This window comes from Colobus angolensis, unplaced genomic scaffold (genome assembly GCF_000951035.1).
Source record: "Colobus angolensis palliatus isolate OR3802 unplaced genomic scaffold, Cang.pa_1.0 Scaffold5, whole genome shotgun sequence".
In the NCBI taxonomy this organism is placed as follows: Eukaryota; Metazoa; Chordata; class Mammalia; order Primates; family Cercopithecidae; genus Colobus; species Colobus angolensis.
Genome location: NW_012118487.1, coordinates 14,783,111 through 14,802,853, shown reverse-complemented (window position 1 = coordinate 14,802,853; position 19,743 = coordinate 14,783,111). Strand labels below are relative to the sequence as shown.

Sequence of the window (19,743 nt, the reverse complement as noted above, 5' to 3'; positions counted from 1 at the left end):
TGGAGAGGATGTGGAGAAATAGGAACACTTTTACACTGTTGGTGGGACTGTAAACTAGTTCAACCATTGGGGAAGACAGTGTGGAGATTCCTCAAGGATCTAAAACCAGAAATACCATTTGACCCAGCCATCCAATTCATGGGTATATACCCAAAGGTTATAAGTCATGCTGCTATAAAGACACATGCACACATATGCTTATTGCGGCACTATTCACAATAGCAAAGACTTGGAACCAACCCAAATGTCCATCAGTGATAGACTGGATTAAGAAAATGTGGCACATATGCACCATGGACTACTATGCAGCCATAAAAATGGATGAGTTCGTGTCCTTTGTAGGGACACGGATGAAGCTGGAAACCATCATTCTGAGCAAACTATTGCAAGGACAGAAAACCAAACACCACGTTCTCACTCATAGGTGGGAATTAAACAATGAGAACACTTGGACACAGGGTGGGGAACATCACACACCGGGGCCTGTTGTAGGGTTGGGGAGGGATAGCATTAGGAGAAATACCTAATTTAAATGACAAGTTAATGGGTGCAGCACACCAACATGGCACATGTATACATATGTAACAAAACCTCCACATTGTGCACATGTACCCTAGAACTTAGAGTATAATTTAAAAATAATAATAAAGTTTGATTTTTATATTCTACATCAAGGTCAGCAACCTATAACACATAAGGCCAACAGAAGTTACCCAGTACTCCGTTTTCCTCTCCAAACAGCTGAGAATACATGTAATGCCATCCTTCCCCCAACACACACATTCACAAACCTACATGTTATCATATGCCCTGACTCCTCTCATGGACACCAACACGTGGATACACATCAACCACCTCATGTAACCCCCCAGCATACCGGAAAAATAGGCTGTCCACTAGGTAGACTATATCGTGTAATCACCATTCTTGAGCACCTATAATGTGTCTCCTCCAGATGCTGTATTATTTAATTTGGTCCTTACAATCACCTATGAAGTAGATACATTACCCCAACTTTATGGAAGATGACAATGAGACTCAGAAATTGGAGGCAACCTGCCCAATTGAAGCTGGGGTCACTGTGCCACACTGTGAACATTTATCAGCTTTTCCTAGAGATAGAAATAATTTACAAACACCATTATAAACACTTAAGAGTCTTCACATTTTTATTTTGGTGAAAACATATTCATATCAAATATTGCTTAAAAAAACTAACAAAAAATGTAAAACTAAGTATCTCTTTGATTCTTTGAAGTATTTATTGCAATGCTGTTCATTTGAGTAGCATTTGACTGAGTGATTGTCTTAAAGTGCACCCTTGGCTCTCCTAGAAGCCCAAACCCTCACTGTTCATGAAAAGAGTTTTTAAATGTGGATTATTTGACTTGCAAGAAGACAGAAACCCACCACATTTTAACTTAGAAGAAAGGAAGAACTCAGGAGGAAGCTCACGGAAACAGTGCAAAAGTCAGGAAAATGGATGAGTCTCTTGGCCTGAGGACCTCAAATGCTGCTAGGACCTTTTCTCTGCATGTCTCCCCACCATGCCTCTCTGTGTCTGCTTCATTTCCTCTCCTGGACTCTCCTCCTGCCCCTCAGGCACGGCCACTGAAAGCTCTCAGGCTTTCATTTTCTGCTTCACCACCAGAGAGGTAGTTCCAGCCAGCATGATGAAACCTCAGAGAAGGACTTCAATTCACCTGGCCTGAGTCATGTTCCCACCCCTGCCATCAAGATGTGGCAAGATTGACAGTCCAAGTGAGGGGCAAAGGAAAATCCTGTTTGAATATTTCTGTAAAGGAAGGAAGTTTCTGCTCCACTTCAGAAAGTCAGTTTTTTAAAAACGTTTTTTAAAACTTTGATTATATTTTTGGCAGATGGTGAATCCAGAAAATCTAAGCAATAAACTCAAATTCTGGAGACACATGGAAATATGGTAAAAAGCAGGTGCTTTGCCTCTGATGTAAATTCTAAGCTGAAGAATAATGAATTAAGGGAAATGACAGGTTAGGTCCTTAATTACATTTTACCCAAAGAAGCACTCTTCAGATGTTCAAATCCAGGTTTTTCTCCCCAAGACTTAAAGTTTTGAATAAACATTAAGTGATAGATGACATCTAAGTTCCATTCCCTGCCCCCAAGTCACTGCTTTTAAGGCTGCTTAATGTTATTGTAGAAATTAACACTTTCTTAAAAGTAGTGATCGTGTGAACAATGTAACCTCTGAAGCTCTTCTGCTACCACTCAGACCTCTAGAAGCTCATTAAATGCAAGATTGACCACATTTTTTATACTGACACAATAGAGCATTTCTGACTTATAAAAAATCCTAAGCAGGTTAACTCAAGAAACTAGGGAATTTTCCCCTGGAAATAAAACCATCATATTCTCATTGAAGACTGCAAACACATTTCTAATTTCTACTTTTATTTAATCGGATCAACAAATAGAAAAGGGGGATCAGGACAAGTCAAAATAAGTTGTTCTTTTTTTCTATCTCAAAGAATAATCTCAAAATCCAGATTTCTAGGAATAGAGGAAAGCAATGCTTTCTGGGAAGTGTATCTTCCCAAAGTTACCCTTTTTAGATCCAAAAAGTGTAGTTTTTAATTACATCTAGCCCAGAAAAGTAGTTTAATGATAGACATAACCCTTTTCAAAATCTATATCCCAAAGCTTTTCAGGTTAACAATATTTTAATTTGTAGATAGATAGTAAAGCGCTTGACTGTCTAGTCTTAAGAATTTTTTCAACCTTACCCTGCCTAAGCCATACCATACAATTAGAAAGTTATTTTCTGGTCCTAGAAATTTAATTATTTATTTATATAGAGAGTGCTGCATTTTTAACATCACTCATTAATTTATAATAAACCACTTGTGAATGAAAATAAGCTCAAAAAAGCTTATTCCCTTGAAATTTACATTTGAATGTACTAAGGTCATAGCTGTTTTTTTTAATGGCAGCTAGCTACAGAGTGAGTTATCATTAAGTAACTCAGTTGTCTGGAATTAACCTCACTTTATATTAATAAACCAATAACTCATTCATTCTGTCAGTCAACAAATACCTACAAAGTACCATGTGTCAGGCACTGTTATAGGTGTCTAGGATACATCACTTAATGAATATAATAAATAAGTAAGGTATCTACTGAGTTAGAAGGTGTGAGAACACAGGCAGAAAAGGGTGATGCGTACTCAAAGTGTAGGATGGACCAAAAGGATTTGGGGCTACGACTTGAAGGAGATGAGGGAATTAGCCATGTGGAGTTCTGCAAGAAGACAATTCCAGGCAGAAGAAACAGCCAAGATTAAAGCCCTAGGGTGACAGAGTATGTGGCTTGTAGGAGAAACAGAAAAGAAGCCAGAATAGCTTGGGCAAAAGGAGGGAAGTAAAGAATCACAGGAAACAAGATTAGAGAGAAAGTCAATTTTGGAGCTGAATTTTTTTTTTTTTTTTTTGAGATGGAGTCTTGCTCTGTTGCCCAGATTGAAGGGCAGTGGTGCAATCTCAGCTCACTGCAAGCTCCGCCTCCCGAGTTCACACCATTCTCCTACATCAGCCTCCTGAGTAGCTGCGACTACAGAAGCCCACCACCACGACTGGCTAATTTTTTTGTATTTTTAGTAGAGATGGGGTTTCACCATGTTACCCAGGATGGTCTAGATCTCCTGACCTCATGATCTGCCCGCCTTGGCTTCCTAAAGTGCTGGGATTACAGGCTTGAGCCACCACATCCAGCCTGAATGCTTTTAATAAATACCTTTTTGAGTATTTGAATTATCATTCCCATAAAGCATATTATGCTTCATCTTATACCTGATCATAATGCTCCCTTGTTATCCTCCTTATAACCAGTTTCTTACTGAAACTAATTTGATAGTTCATGTAACCAGTATAATTGTATGATTCTATTGAATTTAACATTCTCTATGGCCAAATTTCAGATTGTGACTGATACTGAAAATCGTTTTAAAAATAAGACATTTAATTATTCCATCAATTTGAACTACATTATGATAAAAGAAAAAATGCCAGCCCAGGCACAGTGGCTCATGCCTATAATCCCAGCACTTTGGGAAGCCAAGGCAGGTGGATGACTTGAGGTCAGGAGTTCAAGACCAGCCTAGCCAACATGGTGAAACCTGTCTCTACTAAAAATACAAAGATTAACTGGGTGTGGCGGTGGGCCTCTATAATCTCAACTATTCGGGAACCTGAGGCAGGAGAATTGCTTTAACCTTGGAAGCAGAGGTTGCAGTGAGCCATGATTGCCCACTGCACTCCAGCCTGGGCAACAGAGCAAGACCCTGTCTCAAAAAAAAAAAAAGAGCAAAGAAAAAATGCTTATATTCATTCATAGGTAAAATAACATTTCTTCAAAATATTTATGCTGTCAAAAGAAGACACATTATTTGCAAATGTTAAATATTTCTCTAAGAGTTAAATACTAAAGTATGGCGATATGGTTTGACTGTGTCCCCAACCAAATCTCAACTTCAACTGTATCTCCCACCATTCTCATATGTTGTGGGAGGAACCCAGGGGGAGGTAATTGAATCATGGGGGCTGGCCTTTCCCAGGTTATTCTCATGATAGTGAATAAGTCTCACTAGATCTGATGGGTTTCTCAGGGGTTTCCACTTTTGCTTCTTCCTTTTTCTCTTGCCACCACCATGTAAAAAGTGCCTTTCACCTCCTGTCATGATTCTGAGGCCTACCCAGCTATGTGCATCTGTAAGTCCAATTAAACCTCCTTTTCTTCCCAGTTTCAGGTATGTCTTTATCAGCAGCATGAAAATGGACTAATACATAAGGCCTACCAATTTTTTTAGACTATCATCACATCATACTACAAAAAAGTCTTTTAAAAATATAATCCATATCTTTCAGAACAAATATAGAATTTGACATCTGCCACATTAGTGTGCTTTCCCAATGAATCATGTTCCCACGCTAATACCTAAGCCATCTACTGTATCAGAATGTGAATGCTTCTACTGAAATGTGCAGTTATTGGAAGACAAAGAAAAAAAAAATGTTGTGCATAGTGATATCCAGTAGATAGAGACAAAAACAACTCTTAAGATCAGAGATAGTGGAAGCAGTGTGCTATAGTAAAAGTACGGGGGCCCTGAGGTTGTGTAAAGCTACACTAAATTAGAAAAGCCTTAGGGGCTTCCACATAAGTAGAAGCACTAAGTATAATTGAAGGAAGAAGCCACTGTACTCACCTACTTCACAAATATTTATTGTCTTCTATGTGCTGAACCCTTCAATAGTGGGTGGAGATAGAGCAGTGGAAAAAAAAGTCATGGAATTTATAGTCCGGTGAGGGAAGGCAGATGCTAAGCAAATCATACAGGAGCACTCAAAGAAATCACTTCATTGCAGTTATCCTAAGTGCTATTGTTAGAGTAGGCAGATAGCTAAACATGAGCAGGAAGGGGAGCCCCTGAGGAAATGGAGGTCTGGGAAAACCTAACACCTCAGAGATCACCGGAAACAAGTAGACGAGTTATAAACAGAGAGAAGGAGAAATATCTATGCGGGAAGGATCACTCCTTAAGATACCCAGTAATCGTCTCTTTGCAGTTAATCTGTCAGGATGTAACTAGGTGCATGCTCACAAGGAGGGGATGAGGGTTTATTAGTCTGTTTTTACACTGCTGATAAAGACATACCCAAGACTGGGCAATTTACAAAATAAAGAAAGAGGTCTAATGGACTTACAGTTCTACATGACTGGGAAGGTCTCAGGATCATGGCAGAAAGCAAGAAGGAGCAAGTCACATCTTACATGGTGGCAGGGAAGAGAGAACTTGTGCAAGGGAATCCCTGCTTATAAAACCATCAGCTCTCATAAGACTTATTCACTATCATGAGAACAACACTGGAAAGACCCAACCCCATGATTCAGTTGCCTCCCACTGGGTCCCTACTGTGTCTGGAATTGGTGGGTTCTTGGTCTCGCTGACTTCAAAAAGAAAGCCGTGGACCCTCGCAGTGAGTGCTGCAGTTCTTAAATGTGGTGTGTCCAGAGCTTGTTCCTTCAGATGTTCAGATTTGCTTGCAGTTTCTTTCTTCTGATGGGTTTGTGGTCTCGCTGGCTTCGAGTGAAGCTGCAGACCTTCGCAGTGACTGTTACAGCTCATAAAAGCAGCCTTGACCCAAAAAGTGAGCAGCAGCAAGATTTATTGTAAAGAGCAAAAGAACTAACCTTCTACAGCAGAGAACAGCACCCTGCTAGGTTGCCACTGCTGGCTGGGCAGCCTGCTTTTATTCCCTTATCTGACCCCACCCACATCCTGCTGATTGGTCCATTTTACAGAGCACTGATTGGTCTATTTTACAGAGAGCTGGTTGGTCCATTTTACAGAGAGCTGATTGGTCCATTTTGACAGAGTGCTGATTGGTGTGTTTACGATCCTTTAGCTAGACACAGAGTGCTAGACAGAAAAGTTCTCCAAGACCCCACTAGGTTAGCTAGATACAGAGTACTGATTGGTTTATTAACAAACCTTGAGCTAGACACAGGGTGCTGATTGGTGTATTTACAATCCCTTAGCTAGACATAAAGGTTCTTCAAGTCCCCACTAGATCAGCTAGATACAGAGTAGTGATTCGTGTATTTACAAACCTTGAGCTAGACACAGGGTGCTGATTGGTGTGTTTACAATCCCTTAGCTAGACATAAAGATTCTCCAAGTCCCTACTAGACTCAGGAGCCCAGGGAGCTGGCTTCACCTAATGGATCCCACACCAGGGCTGCAGGCGGAGCTGCCCGCCAGTCCGGAGCTGCCTGCCTGCACTCTTCAGGCCTTGGGGGGTCAATGGGACTGGGAACGGCAGCGCAGGTGGCAGTGCTCATTAGGGAGGCTCTGGCAGTGCAGGAGCCTAAGGCTTGCGAGGGAGGCTTGGGCATGGTGGGCTGCAGGTCCCGAGCCCTGCCCCACGGGGAGGCAGCTGAGGCCAGACAAGAATTCAAGCACAGCGCCGGTAGGCTGGCACTACTGGGGGACTCAGCACACCCTCTGCAGCTGCTGGCCCGGGTGCTAAGCCTCTCGCTGCCCTGGGCGGCGGCATCTGTGGGCAGCTCCGAGTGTGGGGCCTGCTGAGCCCATGCCCACCCGGAACTAGCGTTGGCCTGCGAGCACCGTGCCAGCCCCATTTCCCACCCACGCCCCTCCCTCCGCACCTCCCGGCAAGCAGAGGTAACCAACTCCGGCCTTGGCCAGCCCAGAGAGGGGTTCCCACAGTGCTGTGGTGGGCTGAAGGGCTCCTCAAGCACTGCCAGAGTGGACACTGAGGCCAAGGAGGTGCCCAGAGCGAGGGCTGCTAGCATGTTGTCACCTCTCACTACCACTACACTTGGGAATTGTGGGAGCTACAATTCAGGATGAGATTTGGGTGGGGGCACAGGAAACGGTATCAGAGGGCAGAGACATTCCTAAGAAATATGCAGGTACAGTAAATATAGATCTGACCTCTATACAACCGTCCTGGGATGGTGCTAATGAACAATGCAGCCACTAGGTAGACTTAGTATCCAACACTGCCTCATGCATGCACACCAAGGGGAGTATATTAGTCTGTTTTCACACTGCTGATAAAGACATACTCAAGACTGGGCAAGTTACAAAAGAAAGAGGTTTAAATGAATTTACGGTTCCACATGGCTAGGGAGGCCTCACTATCATGGCGGCAGGCAAGGAGGAGCAAGTCACATCTTACTTGAATGGCAGCAGGCAAAAAGAGCTTGTGCAGGAAAACTCCCCCCTTACAGTAACCATCAGATCGCGTGAGACTTACTCACTACCACAAAAACAGCACAGGAAAGACCTGCCCCCATGATTCAATTACCTCCCACCGGGTACGTCACACAACACCTGGGAATTCAAGATGAGATTTGTGTGGGGACAGAGCAAAACCATGCCGGGGAGGGTCCCACAAGCCTGGGGTGGGAACTAGGCAGGGAAAGGTCAGGGACTTAAGGCAGAAGCGGGAAAATTACACAAAGAAAAAAGGTGATGACTTAAGACAGAGGTGAAAACTTCAAGAAAAAATCCAACATCATAAAAATCCAATGCAGAACTCTCGGGGTGTGCCTGGCCGGTTCTCTTTCAGCAGCCCGCTCTGCCTCATCTTTCAGAGTGTCCTGTCCCTTTAAATAAACTCTCTGCTCCCTTTTCCCCTTCAAGTAAACTCTCTGCGCCCTTTTTCCCTTCAAGTAAAGCTTTCTGCTGTCTTTGAACTGGCCAAAACCTTTACCCCAAGACTATTAAGGACTGAGGATTCCCGCACTTCCGGGCAACACTGTCTCCAATTGAAAGAAGGCTCCGTGTCCTCAAACCTTTAAGTGGGTCGCACATTAGAGCTTCAGTCTGGTGACGGATGCCTGGCTAGTGAGTGCTCACTACGTATTTGTTCACTTAACGAAGTATGTGAATGAGAAGCACAGGATAGAGTGAGAGCATGAAACAGGGAATCCCAACCAAATCTGGGGGCTCAGTGTGAGTTAAGCTGAAATCTGGAAAATAAAGAGGAGAAGACAAGGAATAGTAAAGAAGGAAAGGGAACAGGAGAAGGTGGGAGAAATTTCTTTGGAGAAAACAACTGATGGCAGCAAGCTCTGAGGAGGGAAACCTGACCCTTCCTAAGGAATTAAAAGTAGCTCTGACCAGGGGAGTGGGAGGGTAGTGACTGAGAGACAAATAGGCAAAGGCCAGATCCTGCAAGGTCTTGGAACCTTTATGAAAGAGTTGTAACTTTGCCCTAAGAGCAATAGAAAACCACTGAAGGATTTTGATAGAGGAATGGTATGCTCAGATATGTTTTTTGTTTTTGTTTTTGTTTTTCTCGAGACAGAGTTTCACTCTGTCGCCCAGGCTGGAGTGCAGTGGCGCGATCTCCCCTCACAGCAAGCTCTGCCTCCCGGGTTCACGCCATTCTCCTGCCTCAGCCTCCCGAGTAGCTGGGACTGCAGGCCCCCGCCACCAAACCTGGCTAATATGTTTGTATTTTTATTAGAGACGGGGTTTCACCATGTTAGATAGTCTCTGTCTCCTGACCTCCCAACGTGCTGGGATTAGGGGCATGAGCCGTTGCGCCTGGCTTTTTTTTTTTTTTTTTTTAAGTGATCACAGGGGCAGTATGTAGGGAAAAAGATAAATCCTAGGATTCTATTGTTTTCTCAACACTGAATTTAGAATTTAAAATGTCTGCCCAGGAGTTTCTTGAATTTGACTTAACTACACAGAGAAACTTCTGAGGGGAAGAATTTTAAGAACCAGGATGAGGTTATCGATAGAAGACATGAATTTTGATTCCTTGGAAATGGTGGTAGACAGAACTCTAAGATGACCCTCTTCCTTGGTTTACTCACATGAATATGTCAACATTACATGGTAAAAGAGATTTGAAAAATGTAATTAAGGTTATCAATCAGTTCACTTTAAGAAGACGAGGTGATCATGGTAGGCCTTATCTAATCACATGAGTTTAACCACTGCTGGGACAGAAGGTCTGTGAAGCAAGGAACTAAAAATGGTGTCAGTAAGCTGAGAATGGTCCCCAGTCAGCAGCCATCAAGAAAATGGGGAACTCAGTCCCACAATTGCAAAGTGAATTCTGGCAATAACATAAATAAGCTTGAAAGCAGATTCTTCCCCTGAGGCTCCAGGTAAGAGCTCCACCCAACAGACACCTAGACTTCAGCCTTGTGAGACCCTTGGTGGAGAACCTTGTTGAGCCCTCATGGACTCCTGAGCTACAGAACTGTGATACAGTAAATGTCTGTTGTTTTAAACAACTAAAGATGTGGTCATCTGTTATGCACATACATCTGTAAACACTGTGTTAGAGTGACCCTCCGAGAATAATTAATTGAAATTTTATTACTGTGTGTCTATTAGGTTGTTTTGCTGTATCTTAAAAAGGAAAGAGCCTTACTTATCCATTTGGGCTGCTATAGCAAAGTACTGTAGACTGAGTGGCTTATTAATAACAAAAATTTATTTCTCACTGTTGTGGATGCTACAAGTCTGATATCAGAGTGCCAGCATTCTTGGGTTCTGGAGAGGGCCCTCTACCAGGCTGCAGACTGCCAACTACTCATGGTATCTTCACATGGTAGAAAGACAGTGAGAGCGCTCTCTGGGGTCTCCTTTACTAGTCCACTAATTCTGTTCTTGAGAACTCTACCCTCATAACTTAATCAGCTCCCAGGACCCCACCTCCGAATACCACCACACTGGAGGTTAAAATTTCAACATATGAGTTTGATAGGGTGCGTGGATACAAACATTCAATCCATAACAGAAAGCAATAATGATTTATTGAACTTTCTATTGTGGCAGTTTTCATTCTGCAAATACTCTCTTAAGAAGCATTTAGTTCACTTGTGCTCACTTTGTAAGTATTTTACAAGATCACATGAAGTGAAGAATAGGTTAAGGCCAGAAAATGTAGGGCCTTGCTCCAGACCTTGACCCCACATCTTGTCCTCACTTATCACCATCTCCTAATCCTGCAGGAAAGATTGGCCACCTCCAGAAGCTAATCAATATTGTCACTTCTTTGTGAAAAATAAAAGGCTATGCCAACAAATTCCTATCTCCCAGCTGCAGATGATAAGAAAGTTTCTTTGCCTTGACATTTGCTTATCTTTGACCAATAAGAACTGACATTTGATTATACACTGGACTATCCAACATTCTCCTCCCTCCCATTTTCCACCCCATCACCTGTTGTCAAATTACTTTTAAATTCTACCTCTTTAAAATGCAGGAATAAGAATTAAAGTAATCTCCCAAATAATTACAGTCACTACATTTGATTAAAAATATCAGAAGAGGCTGAGAAAAAAATGACTATTCATTAGGGTGGAACAACGTCTACAATAAATCCAAAATCTTGGTAATTTAACATTAATAAGAATTTTCTATTGCTTGTCTCACAATTTGGAGGAGGAGGCACGAGTAATTCTTCACCCCAGTTTTCAGCAACCCCGTCTCCATCCATTTAATGATTCTACCATCTGCTAGGGCCTCAGAATCCTCTGTGTCTTCTGCAATTACTCAGGCTCTGGGGGAAAAATATATTATAAATAAGGTAGAGAAAGAAGTCCACTAGTGATTTCTTTCGCCCAGAGGTGATGCACATCACTTCCATTTGCATTCCACTGGCAAGAAACAGTTACATAGTCACATCTAAATACAAAGGAGCTGGGAATTATAACTTGGCTGTGTGCCCAGGAGGAAGTGAGCATGGAAATTCCTGAGTCCTAGCTCTGTATCCCGTACAATTGAATAAGATGAAAACTATAAGTGATCCATAAACTTTGGTTATCAGTGCTAGTAATTCACCTTTATCATGGATTTAGAAATATGTAGTTCCAATTACTACTGCTGCATAACAAAGCCTAACACCATAAAGCAACTGTTTTATTAAGCTTTTGGATTTTGTGGGCCGCAAATTCAAAAAAAGGCACAGAAGAGATAGCTTGTTTCCACTCTGTGGTATATGGAGTCTCAGGAGGATGATTCAACAGCAAGGGGCTGGAATCACGTAGAGGCATCTTTATTCACAGGGCTGGAAGCTAATGTTGGCCAGCAGATAAAACCCTAAGTAAAGGTATTTACCCAGTGCATGACATCTCAGGTGCTTGGACTTTTTCACAATGGTCAATTGTGAAATTCCTCAGAGTCAAATTTCTCACATGGAAGCCCAGAGTTTCAAAAACAAATGCCCCAGAGGACAGGTTATGAGGCCTTTTATGACCTATCTTCAACCACTTCTGTTGTACTCTACTGGTCTAAGAATGCATAAGCCCACCCTAATTCAAAGAGAGGAGACATAGACTGATCCCCTAATGGGAAATTGATTACCAAGGTCACATTGCAGAGGGGTATGTGCAGTGGAAGATACTGCGATGTCTAATTTTGGAAACTATAATCTCCCACATACATTATCTTAGAATCACTGAATTTCAGTGTTTGAAAGGACTCCTTACTTTATAGAACAAGAGCCAGCAAACAATAGCCCACTGCCAGTTTTTGTAAGCAGGGTTTAACTGAAATTACACCATGCCTCTTTGTTAGCAGATTTGAGGAGTTGCAAAAAATACCATATGACCTACAAAGGCAAAAGTATTTATTATCTGGCCCTTTACAGAAAAAGTTTGCATAATCTGTAGATACAATATCAATTAAACATGTGGGCACTGAAGGTAAACCACTAGGTTTTCAAATCTCAGTTCTGGAAGTGGCCAGTTATGTGGCTTTGAACAAGCTACTCAGCGTCTCTAGGCTGCCATTTTCCCACCTTCAAAATTGGGGAAACAGTAAAGTCTGTCATTGAATTGTGAGCATTACATGAAATAATTAATGAAAAGGGCATAATAACCATTCATAAATGCTAACTCATGCTGTAGAATTGCCTTAAAGTATCAGCTAGATCAAATGTCCATTCGAGTCATATGTTTATCCCCAGTGTCATCTGCTGCAGATTTCAACACATTTAGTGATACAGGAAGTCCATTCAATCTTTAATCATTTTATTAGAAATTTCTTCCTACTAGGTTAAAATCTGCCCCCTTATAGCTATATGCAATTAATCCTGGTTCTATCTCCTAAAGGCTCTACAAAACATCTCTTCTAAATATTAGGTTCTTTGAAAAGGCTATCTCTGAATTTTATCTTATCAGAATGACACATCTTTAGTTCTTTCAATTGCCTCTCCTAAGACAGAGTTCGCATCACTTTTCCACTTTAAAATTCCCTTTAGAAGGAAATTTAAATAGCATTTATCCAGAAATTAGCAAAAGACTTCAGGCCTGAAGATAGATCTATATCGTTAGTCTCTAAATTCTCCATAGTAGTGATGTGTGGAAGAGTTGATTTCTTAAGATCCTGGGATGGGTGTTTGTTGTTGCCTTTTTATGTTCAATGTTACATAGCTCCATCCTGTGGAGATCTTTCCAGATGTTCATAATTTACTTTAGACTGTCCACTGCCCTTACCAGCTTTATATCACCCACACATATCTCTGAAGGCTTGATCCAAATCATTAATAAATATTCCATCAAGTTGAAATTAATACTATGAGTAATCCTGAACTCAATTACAGCAACTGAATGTTGCTTTAATAATTGCATTTCTTCCTTCTTGGACTTCCATTGACCTTAATCACTATTTGTTCAACCATTCTCACTTGGGTGTCATTCCTCTTAGTGAAAGAAATTGAAAGCAAATATAAAGGAAAACATAAGCATTTCTCTTTCCCTCTTTCAATATTACACTTCAAATCAAGATATGTATCTGTATTACTCAGGGGTCTCCAGAGAAACAAAACCAAGAGGAGAGAGAGATTAATTTTAAGGAATTGGCTCACATGAGTGTGGAAGCTTGGTAAGTCCACAATCTTCAGAGTAGGTGGGCAAGCTGGAGACCCAGGGATTCTGCTGGCAGAATTCCTTCTTGCTCAGTAGAGGTCAGACTTTGTTCTATTAACAACACCTTCATCCAATTGGATAAGGCCCATCCATATCATGGAAGGTAATTCACTTTACTCAAAGTCCACTGATTTCAAATGTTAATCGAATGCAAAAAACACCTTCACAGAAAGATCCAGAATAGTGTTTGACCAAATGTCTGGTCGCTGTGGTCCAGCCAAGTTGTGTCATAAAATTAACCATCAGAGTATCTCTTTTTATAATCATTTATCTTACAATAAAAATAGCTAAGACTATAGCTTATATGAATCTTGGATTTATGTTTTGATAATTAGTTCTTTTATAATAGATCGTCTGTTATATAAAACCACAATTAAGTGTGCGTCTGTCTGAGAAGGTAGTCATGGTAAAATATAACCATGACTTTTGTTACTAAATATAAAAGTACGGCATCTTGGGCCAGGTGCGGTGGCTCACGCCTGTAATCCCAACACTTTAGGAGATTGAGGCGGGCGGATCACCTGAGGGCAGGAGTTCAAGACCAGCCTGGCCAACATGGTGAAACCCCACCTCTACTAAAAATACAAAAAATTAGCTGAGCATCATGGTGGGCACCTGTAATCTCAGCTACTTGGGCAGCTGAGGCAAGAGAATTGCTTGAACCCAGGAGGCAGAGGTTGCAGTGAGCCGAGATTGAGCCATTCCACAGCAGCCTGGGCCACAAGAGCAAAACTCCATCTCAAAAAAAAAAAAAAAAAGAAAAAGAAAGTACAGCATCTTAACTGATTATTTTCTGTACCTAAGAAAAAGATCAGTTGAGGGGGAGAAATGAGAATGCAACTCTGATTTTTAAGGTTAGCACTGCTGCAAGTTTCAGAATGCAACTTAAAACTTATGCATATGCTTATGTTCTTTAAAGCATTCACCTATTTTTAAAATTTTGCTTTTTATATGTTAAATTTTTAAATTAGCATTTTAATTTCAAATGTTATTTCTTCAAATGATTTTTACAAGATTATTGAAACAAATATATATATAAATAAGATGTCTAAGTATGAAATGTGGGTTCAATACAATATTTGTAACAAAATTTTGCTAGAATTTTTCTTAAGCCAACATATTGTCTACAGAAACAAGATTTTATTGAACTACTATTTTAGTTTCGGGGTTTTTTTGTTGTTGTTAAAACAGGGTCTCACTCTGTTGCCCAGGCTGAAGTACAGTGGTGCAAACATAGGTCACTGCAGCAAGCCATTCTCCCACCTCAGCCTCCCAAGTAGCTGGGGCTGCAGGCGCACACCACCACATCCAACTAATTGTTGTATTTTTTGTAGAGATGAAGTTTTGTCATGTTGCACAGGCTGGTCATGACCTCCTGGGCTCAAGTGATCCTCCCTCCTTGGCCTCCCAAAGTACTGGGATTACAGGCATGAGCCACTGCACTCAGCTGTATTTTGGTTTTAAACTTTTATGAATCTAGATTTTAAAAAACATGCTTTTCTTTTTTGTTAGCCATTTATAATAAGAAGAACTTATTGATTTAAAAACTTTTAGAGATTTTAAGATGGTTTGTGAGTCCTACTGATAATTCCTTTCTTGTGTGAAATTCACTGTTCTCTTCTATTTTTCCCTTTTCAGGTTTGGATGTGCGGAGGAGAAATGTTTGATGTTCCGTGTTCCAGAGTTGGTCATATCTACAGGAAGTACGTTCCATACAAAGTTCCATCTGGGACCAGCCTGGCAAGAGTGAGTAACTCAGCATCAGAACAGACTGGGGTCAATATGGCTTTCTGTAACCAGAGTAACCAGCCTTGCCCATGGCATAGGTAATCTAAGGCACAGTCTGAGAAAAGCTCTCCAGTGTATAGAGAGCTCCTGTGCTTCTGAGTCTTATTTCCATTGCTTAAAGAAGTATTAACCATTATGCTATTTCTTGTTACAAATTGTTTCAAAGCATTTTCACATACATTATATTTAATATTCACCATTACCTTCTGAGGTCTGTGTTCTTATCTTTATTTTGTAGATGGGAAAATGAAGTCTGAACTAGGTGGTTGTTCATGCTGACATGAATGCCAAATAGCAGAGTAGGTCTGCGGACCTGGGGCAGCCAGTTCTCTCCACCTACATGGAATGTGGCAGGATCTGTAATAAGTCAGATGGAAAAAGGGGTAAAGGGAGATGGGAAAAGGTGGATGCCCAAACTCTGCCTTCTCTTTTATAACTAGGGCCAGCTCTGCCTCAAATTTCTCCCCATCCTCAACATTTCAAAATTGGCTCAGTCTAAGACTTTTTTGCAATATTGTTTTGAATAAAACCTTTCTTGTAAACCAGATGCAAAGATGCTGTTCTCTTCTGCCATGTAAATATTTTTATGCATGTTTAGGAAAACAGTCTTACAATGCTGTCTCCAAACAATCCTGACAATTTCTCTGCTTTCCATATTACTTTCTTCAGGGATGGGTCAGTTTTTGTCACCACAATACGTACCTGCTACTGCTCAGAATCCAAATCTAGAAAAAAGAGTATTTTATCACACTGCTACCCTAGAAATCAAATTCTGAATTATTCATTTTGGTTCTTTTACTAATAAGGCTGCAAGATATAACTATTGGATCTTTTATATAAGGCTCACATAACAAGCTTTTGTAAAAATAAATAAACGAATTCACCAGGAATCATTAGAGTATCAGTAACACAAGGGTAGAGCTTTGGTCTGTGTTAGTTACTGCTGTACTCCCAGAACCTAAAACAAGGCTTAGGGAACACTCAGATATTTTTTGAAGAATTAATTAATCAGGAAAGCTAAGAGAGGAAAATGCTGGAGATGTAAGTTGTTACTAAAACCTAAATACTTTTTAATGAGTATAACAAAATTTTACAGTGAATCTTCGTGGGTAGGGGGAGTCGTTCTTCCTTATGTTCACATTCTGTAACAGCAATTAGAGTTCCTAGTAATAACATGACCTTACACACACCTTGAACGAAAATACAGGCTGAGTATCCCTCATCTGAAATGCTTAGGACCAGAAGTGTTTCAGATTTTCAGATTTTTTTCCAGATTTTCAGATTTTTTCCAGATTTTGGGATATTTACATACACATAATGAGATATCTTGGGGATGAGACCCAAGTCTAAACACAAAATTCACTTATGTTTCATATACACCTAATACACATAGCCTGAAGGTAATTTTATACAGTATTTTTAATAATTTTGTGCATGAAACCAAATTTGTGTTAGCACTTATGTGTTGAATTTTCTACTTTTGGCACCATGTTAGCACTCAAAGAGTTTTGGATTTTGGAGCATTTTGTATTTTGTATTTTCAGATTACAGATGCCAACCTGTAGTCATATTCCCCCTTTCCTTAACTAAATTAAAAATTTAATTAGATACCAATAACATATTCCTCTAAGTAGCTGTCAAAATACACTATTTGAAGGGAAAAAGCAGTCACAAAATTATAAAGTAATTAAAGAACTGCATTTGGGTAAGGAAATATGGTTTGATTTAGTTGTAAGATTTAAGACATATGAATCAGAAAACAAGAGTTCACAGGAAAGTAAATGATGGAGTAATTTAGAGCACATGTCACCAATCAACTGAGTAGATATAATAAATCATAGCAGTTTAAAATATCCTAAAGATAATGATGCTCTCTCGTGTATCCACTTTCATTCACTCATATGCTCCCCCACTTGTGCTCTGAAAAGAACCATTCACTTACAAGACAATGGGTGTGTGTGCTTGGTTTGTAGTCTAAAGTAGAGTGTAAAAGCTTGTGGAAGAATGTTGTGCTCATCCAAAGGGACCTATTTCAAAAAATAAAACTGTTCATATATTTTCAAGAAAGAAATTAAGTACTATTTCAAGGATTGTCAAACACAGAGAAACTGGGGTTGGCACATAAAACTTCCAGGAAAAAGTGAATACGTATTTAAATGAAAAAAAGTCCATAATTCTGAATTTTAATCTTTTCCACCCAAATTTTACTTCAGGGTTCATTTTTATTCTTTTCTTTTTCTAAACCGCTAGAGCAATCAGAAAGTCATAAATATTGATGCTTGACTGTCACTCTGAGGAATATTTTACGGTTTTTTTAAGTTAAAAAAAGTACATTAAAATGAAAAACAATTCTGATATTTTGTGGGAGCACTTCAACTACCTTGCTACACACTACATTATTACTATATCATTAAAAATGAGGAGAGACTTTATCTATGCTTCAAATGCAGGGCCACGTCTACTCAATTGGTATTTTAATTTTGCAGCCTCATCAGGAAATGGAGACGAAGGTAGAGACTTGACTCCAAAGGCTTGTTTTCTTACTCTACCAAGCTCGTTTAATTCTTCAAAAATGTGCACTTTTCACATTGATGATTCCAAAAGGCTTCCAAAATATTTAAACACACACAGAGACATGCAAATGTCTGAACAACCTAATGGTTGGTGTATACTATAGAAGTGCATTTGTAAAATTAGTTCTTCAGTACCTTCTATTTGCCTGGCATTCGAATCTGGTTGGAAGAGACAAGATATCCATATATGAAACCATTAGAGGACAGTAAAAGACAAGTAATTGCTTAAATGTATCATAAGGATATGTATAGGTATAGAGAAGAGGAGGAAGTAGCACCATTGCTGTGACCTTCTTCAGTCCTCTCAAATTAAAGGACTTGAAAGAGGACCTTCAAGAATATGTCCACTGAATTAACAAGTTTCCTATAACAGTGGTTTCCAAACTCAGGATTAATGATGAATTCCTGGCTAACATTTCACCCCGCCTTGGTGAACTAAGAAAAATAATAATCTCAAAGCTAAACCTGTTCAACTTAATAACATCTTTTTCTGCAGAAACTATAAGCTTTTTTTTTTTTCATTGAAAAAAATAGAATGCAGGAGAGTAAATTTTTGTTAGTGCCCTTATTTGGCAAAAACAAAAATTAGCATCATTTTGTCATTTCCCACAAAATGTAAAAACCTAGGACACCGTAACTTGCACTTCAGCTTCATCCGGGAATCAGAGTATTCACTTGTCTTTAATAAGTGTAGACAGTTTTACTGAGTCAGCTCGGGGTCTAATATAAGTATACTGGGACACCGTTGTGGTGTCTTGCCACCAGGAACAAGCAGCAAGTCCTTGAGGGAAGGGATGCTCATGCCTAGAGTTGCAGGGAGCCTAGAAAGACACCAGGACTGTGGTGGCAATCATCCGTTCTTTGGGGTGGCACTGGCCATCCTTCATCATAGAAGTGTGAGCAGCTCCTCAGCAAAGGTCCACTGAGTGTCACTTTGCACAGCCTGAGGAGGCTGAGTGGCAAATAGGTGAAAGAATCTCAAAGAAGAGATTCTTCTCTTCATTCCAACAGGTTTTTATGTGAGCCATCACATAAGCAGAACCAATGACAAAAACCACATGATTATCTCAAAAGGTGCAGAAAAGACCTTCGACAAAATTGAACATCCCTTCATTCTGAAAACTCTCAATAAACTAGGTGTCGATGGAATGTATCTCAAAATAATGAGAGCTATTTATGACAAACCCACCGCAATATCATACTGAATGAGCAAAAACTGGAAGCATTCCCTTTGAAAACCAGCACACGACAAGGATACCCTCTCTCACCACTCCTATTCAACATAGTATTGGAAGTTCTGGCCAGGGCAATCAGGCAAGAGAAAGAAATAAAGAGTATTCAAATAGGAAAAGAGGAAATCAAATTGTCTCTGTTTGCAGATAACATGATTGTATGTTTAGAAAACCCCATCGTCTCAGCCCAAAATCTCCTTAAGCTGATAAGCAACTTCAGCAAAGTCTCAGGATACAAAATCAATGTACAAAAATCACAAGCATCCTTATACACCAATAACAGACAGAGAGCCAAATTATGAGTGGACTCCCATTCACAATTGCTACAAAGAGCATAAAAATACCTAGGAATCCAACTTACAAGGGATGTGAAGGACGTCTTCAAGGAGAACTACAAGAACCATTCAAGAACATGGGAGACCACATTTTTTTCTAGTTTTAGGATAGGAGCTAAAACTGAAGTCAAATCTCATAAAAGCCAAATTATACAGGCTGCTTCCCAGGTCCTGAAAATGTTAACTTAGAGCGAAAGGGATAGAGGTTAAATGGTAAAGGAGTAGAGCTGGGGCTATGAACTGAGGTCTGTCTGGTCGAGATTCATGCTCCTCACCATAATGTTCCTCCTAGAGTGCTTGAGATAGACTGGAGCTTGCAGTGAGCTGAGATCGCTTCTAAGGAGGCTGAGGCAGGA

The 19,743-nt window shown here is 40.3% G+C and overlaps 1 protein-coding gene across 2 annotated transcripts in view; it reads left to right on the top strand.

Annotated features, from left to right (window-relative positions):
• Nucleotides 1-19,743, top strand: part of GALNTL6 (polypeptide N-acetylgalactosaminyltransferase-like 6) — a 1,244,620-nt gene that overhangs the window by 1,119,102 nt on the left and 105,775 nt on the right. For both annotated transcript variants that reach the window (XM_011959608.1, XM_011959609.1), the window contains one exon: nucleotides 15,098-15,205. In XM_011959608.1, the coding sequence (XP_011814998.1) occupies nucleotides 15,098-15,205 (108 nt within the window). The remainder of the gene's footprint in view (nucleotides 1-15,097; nucleotides 15,206-19,743) is intronic.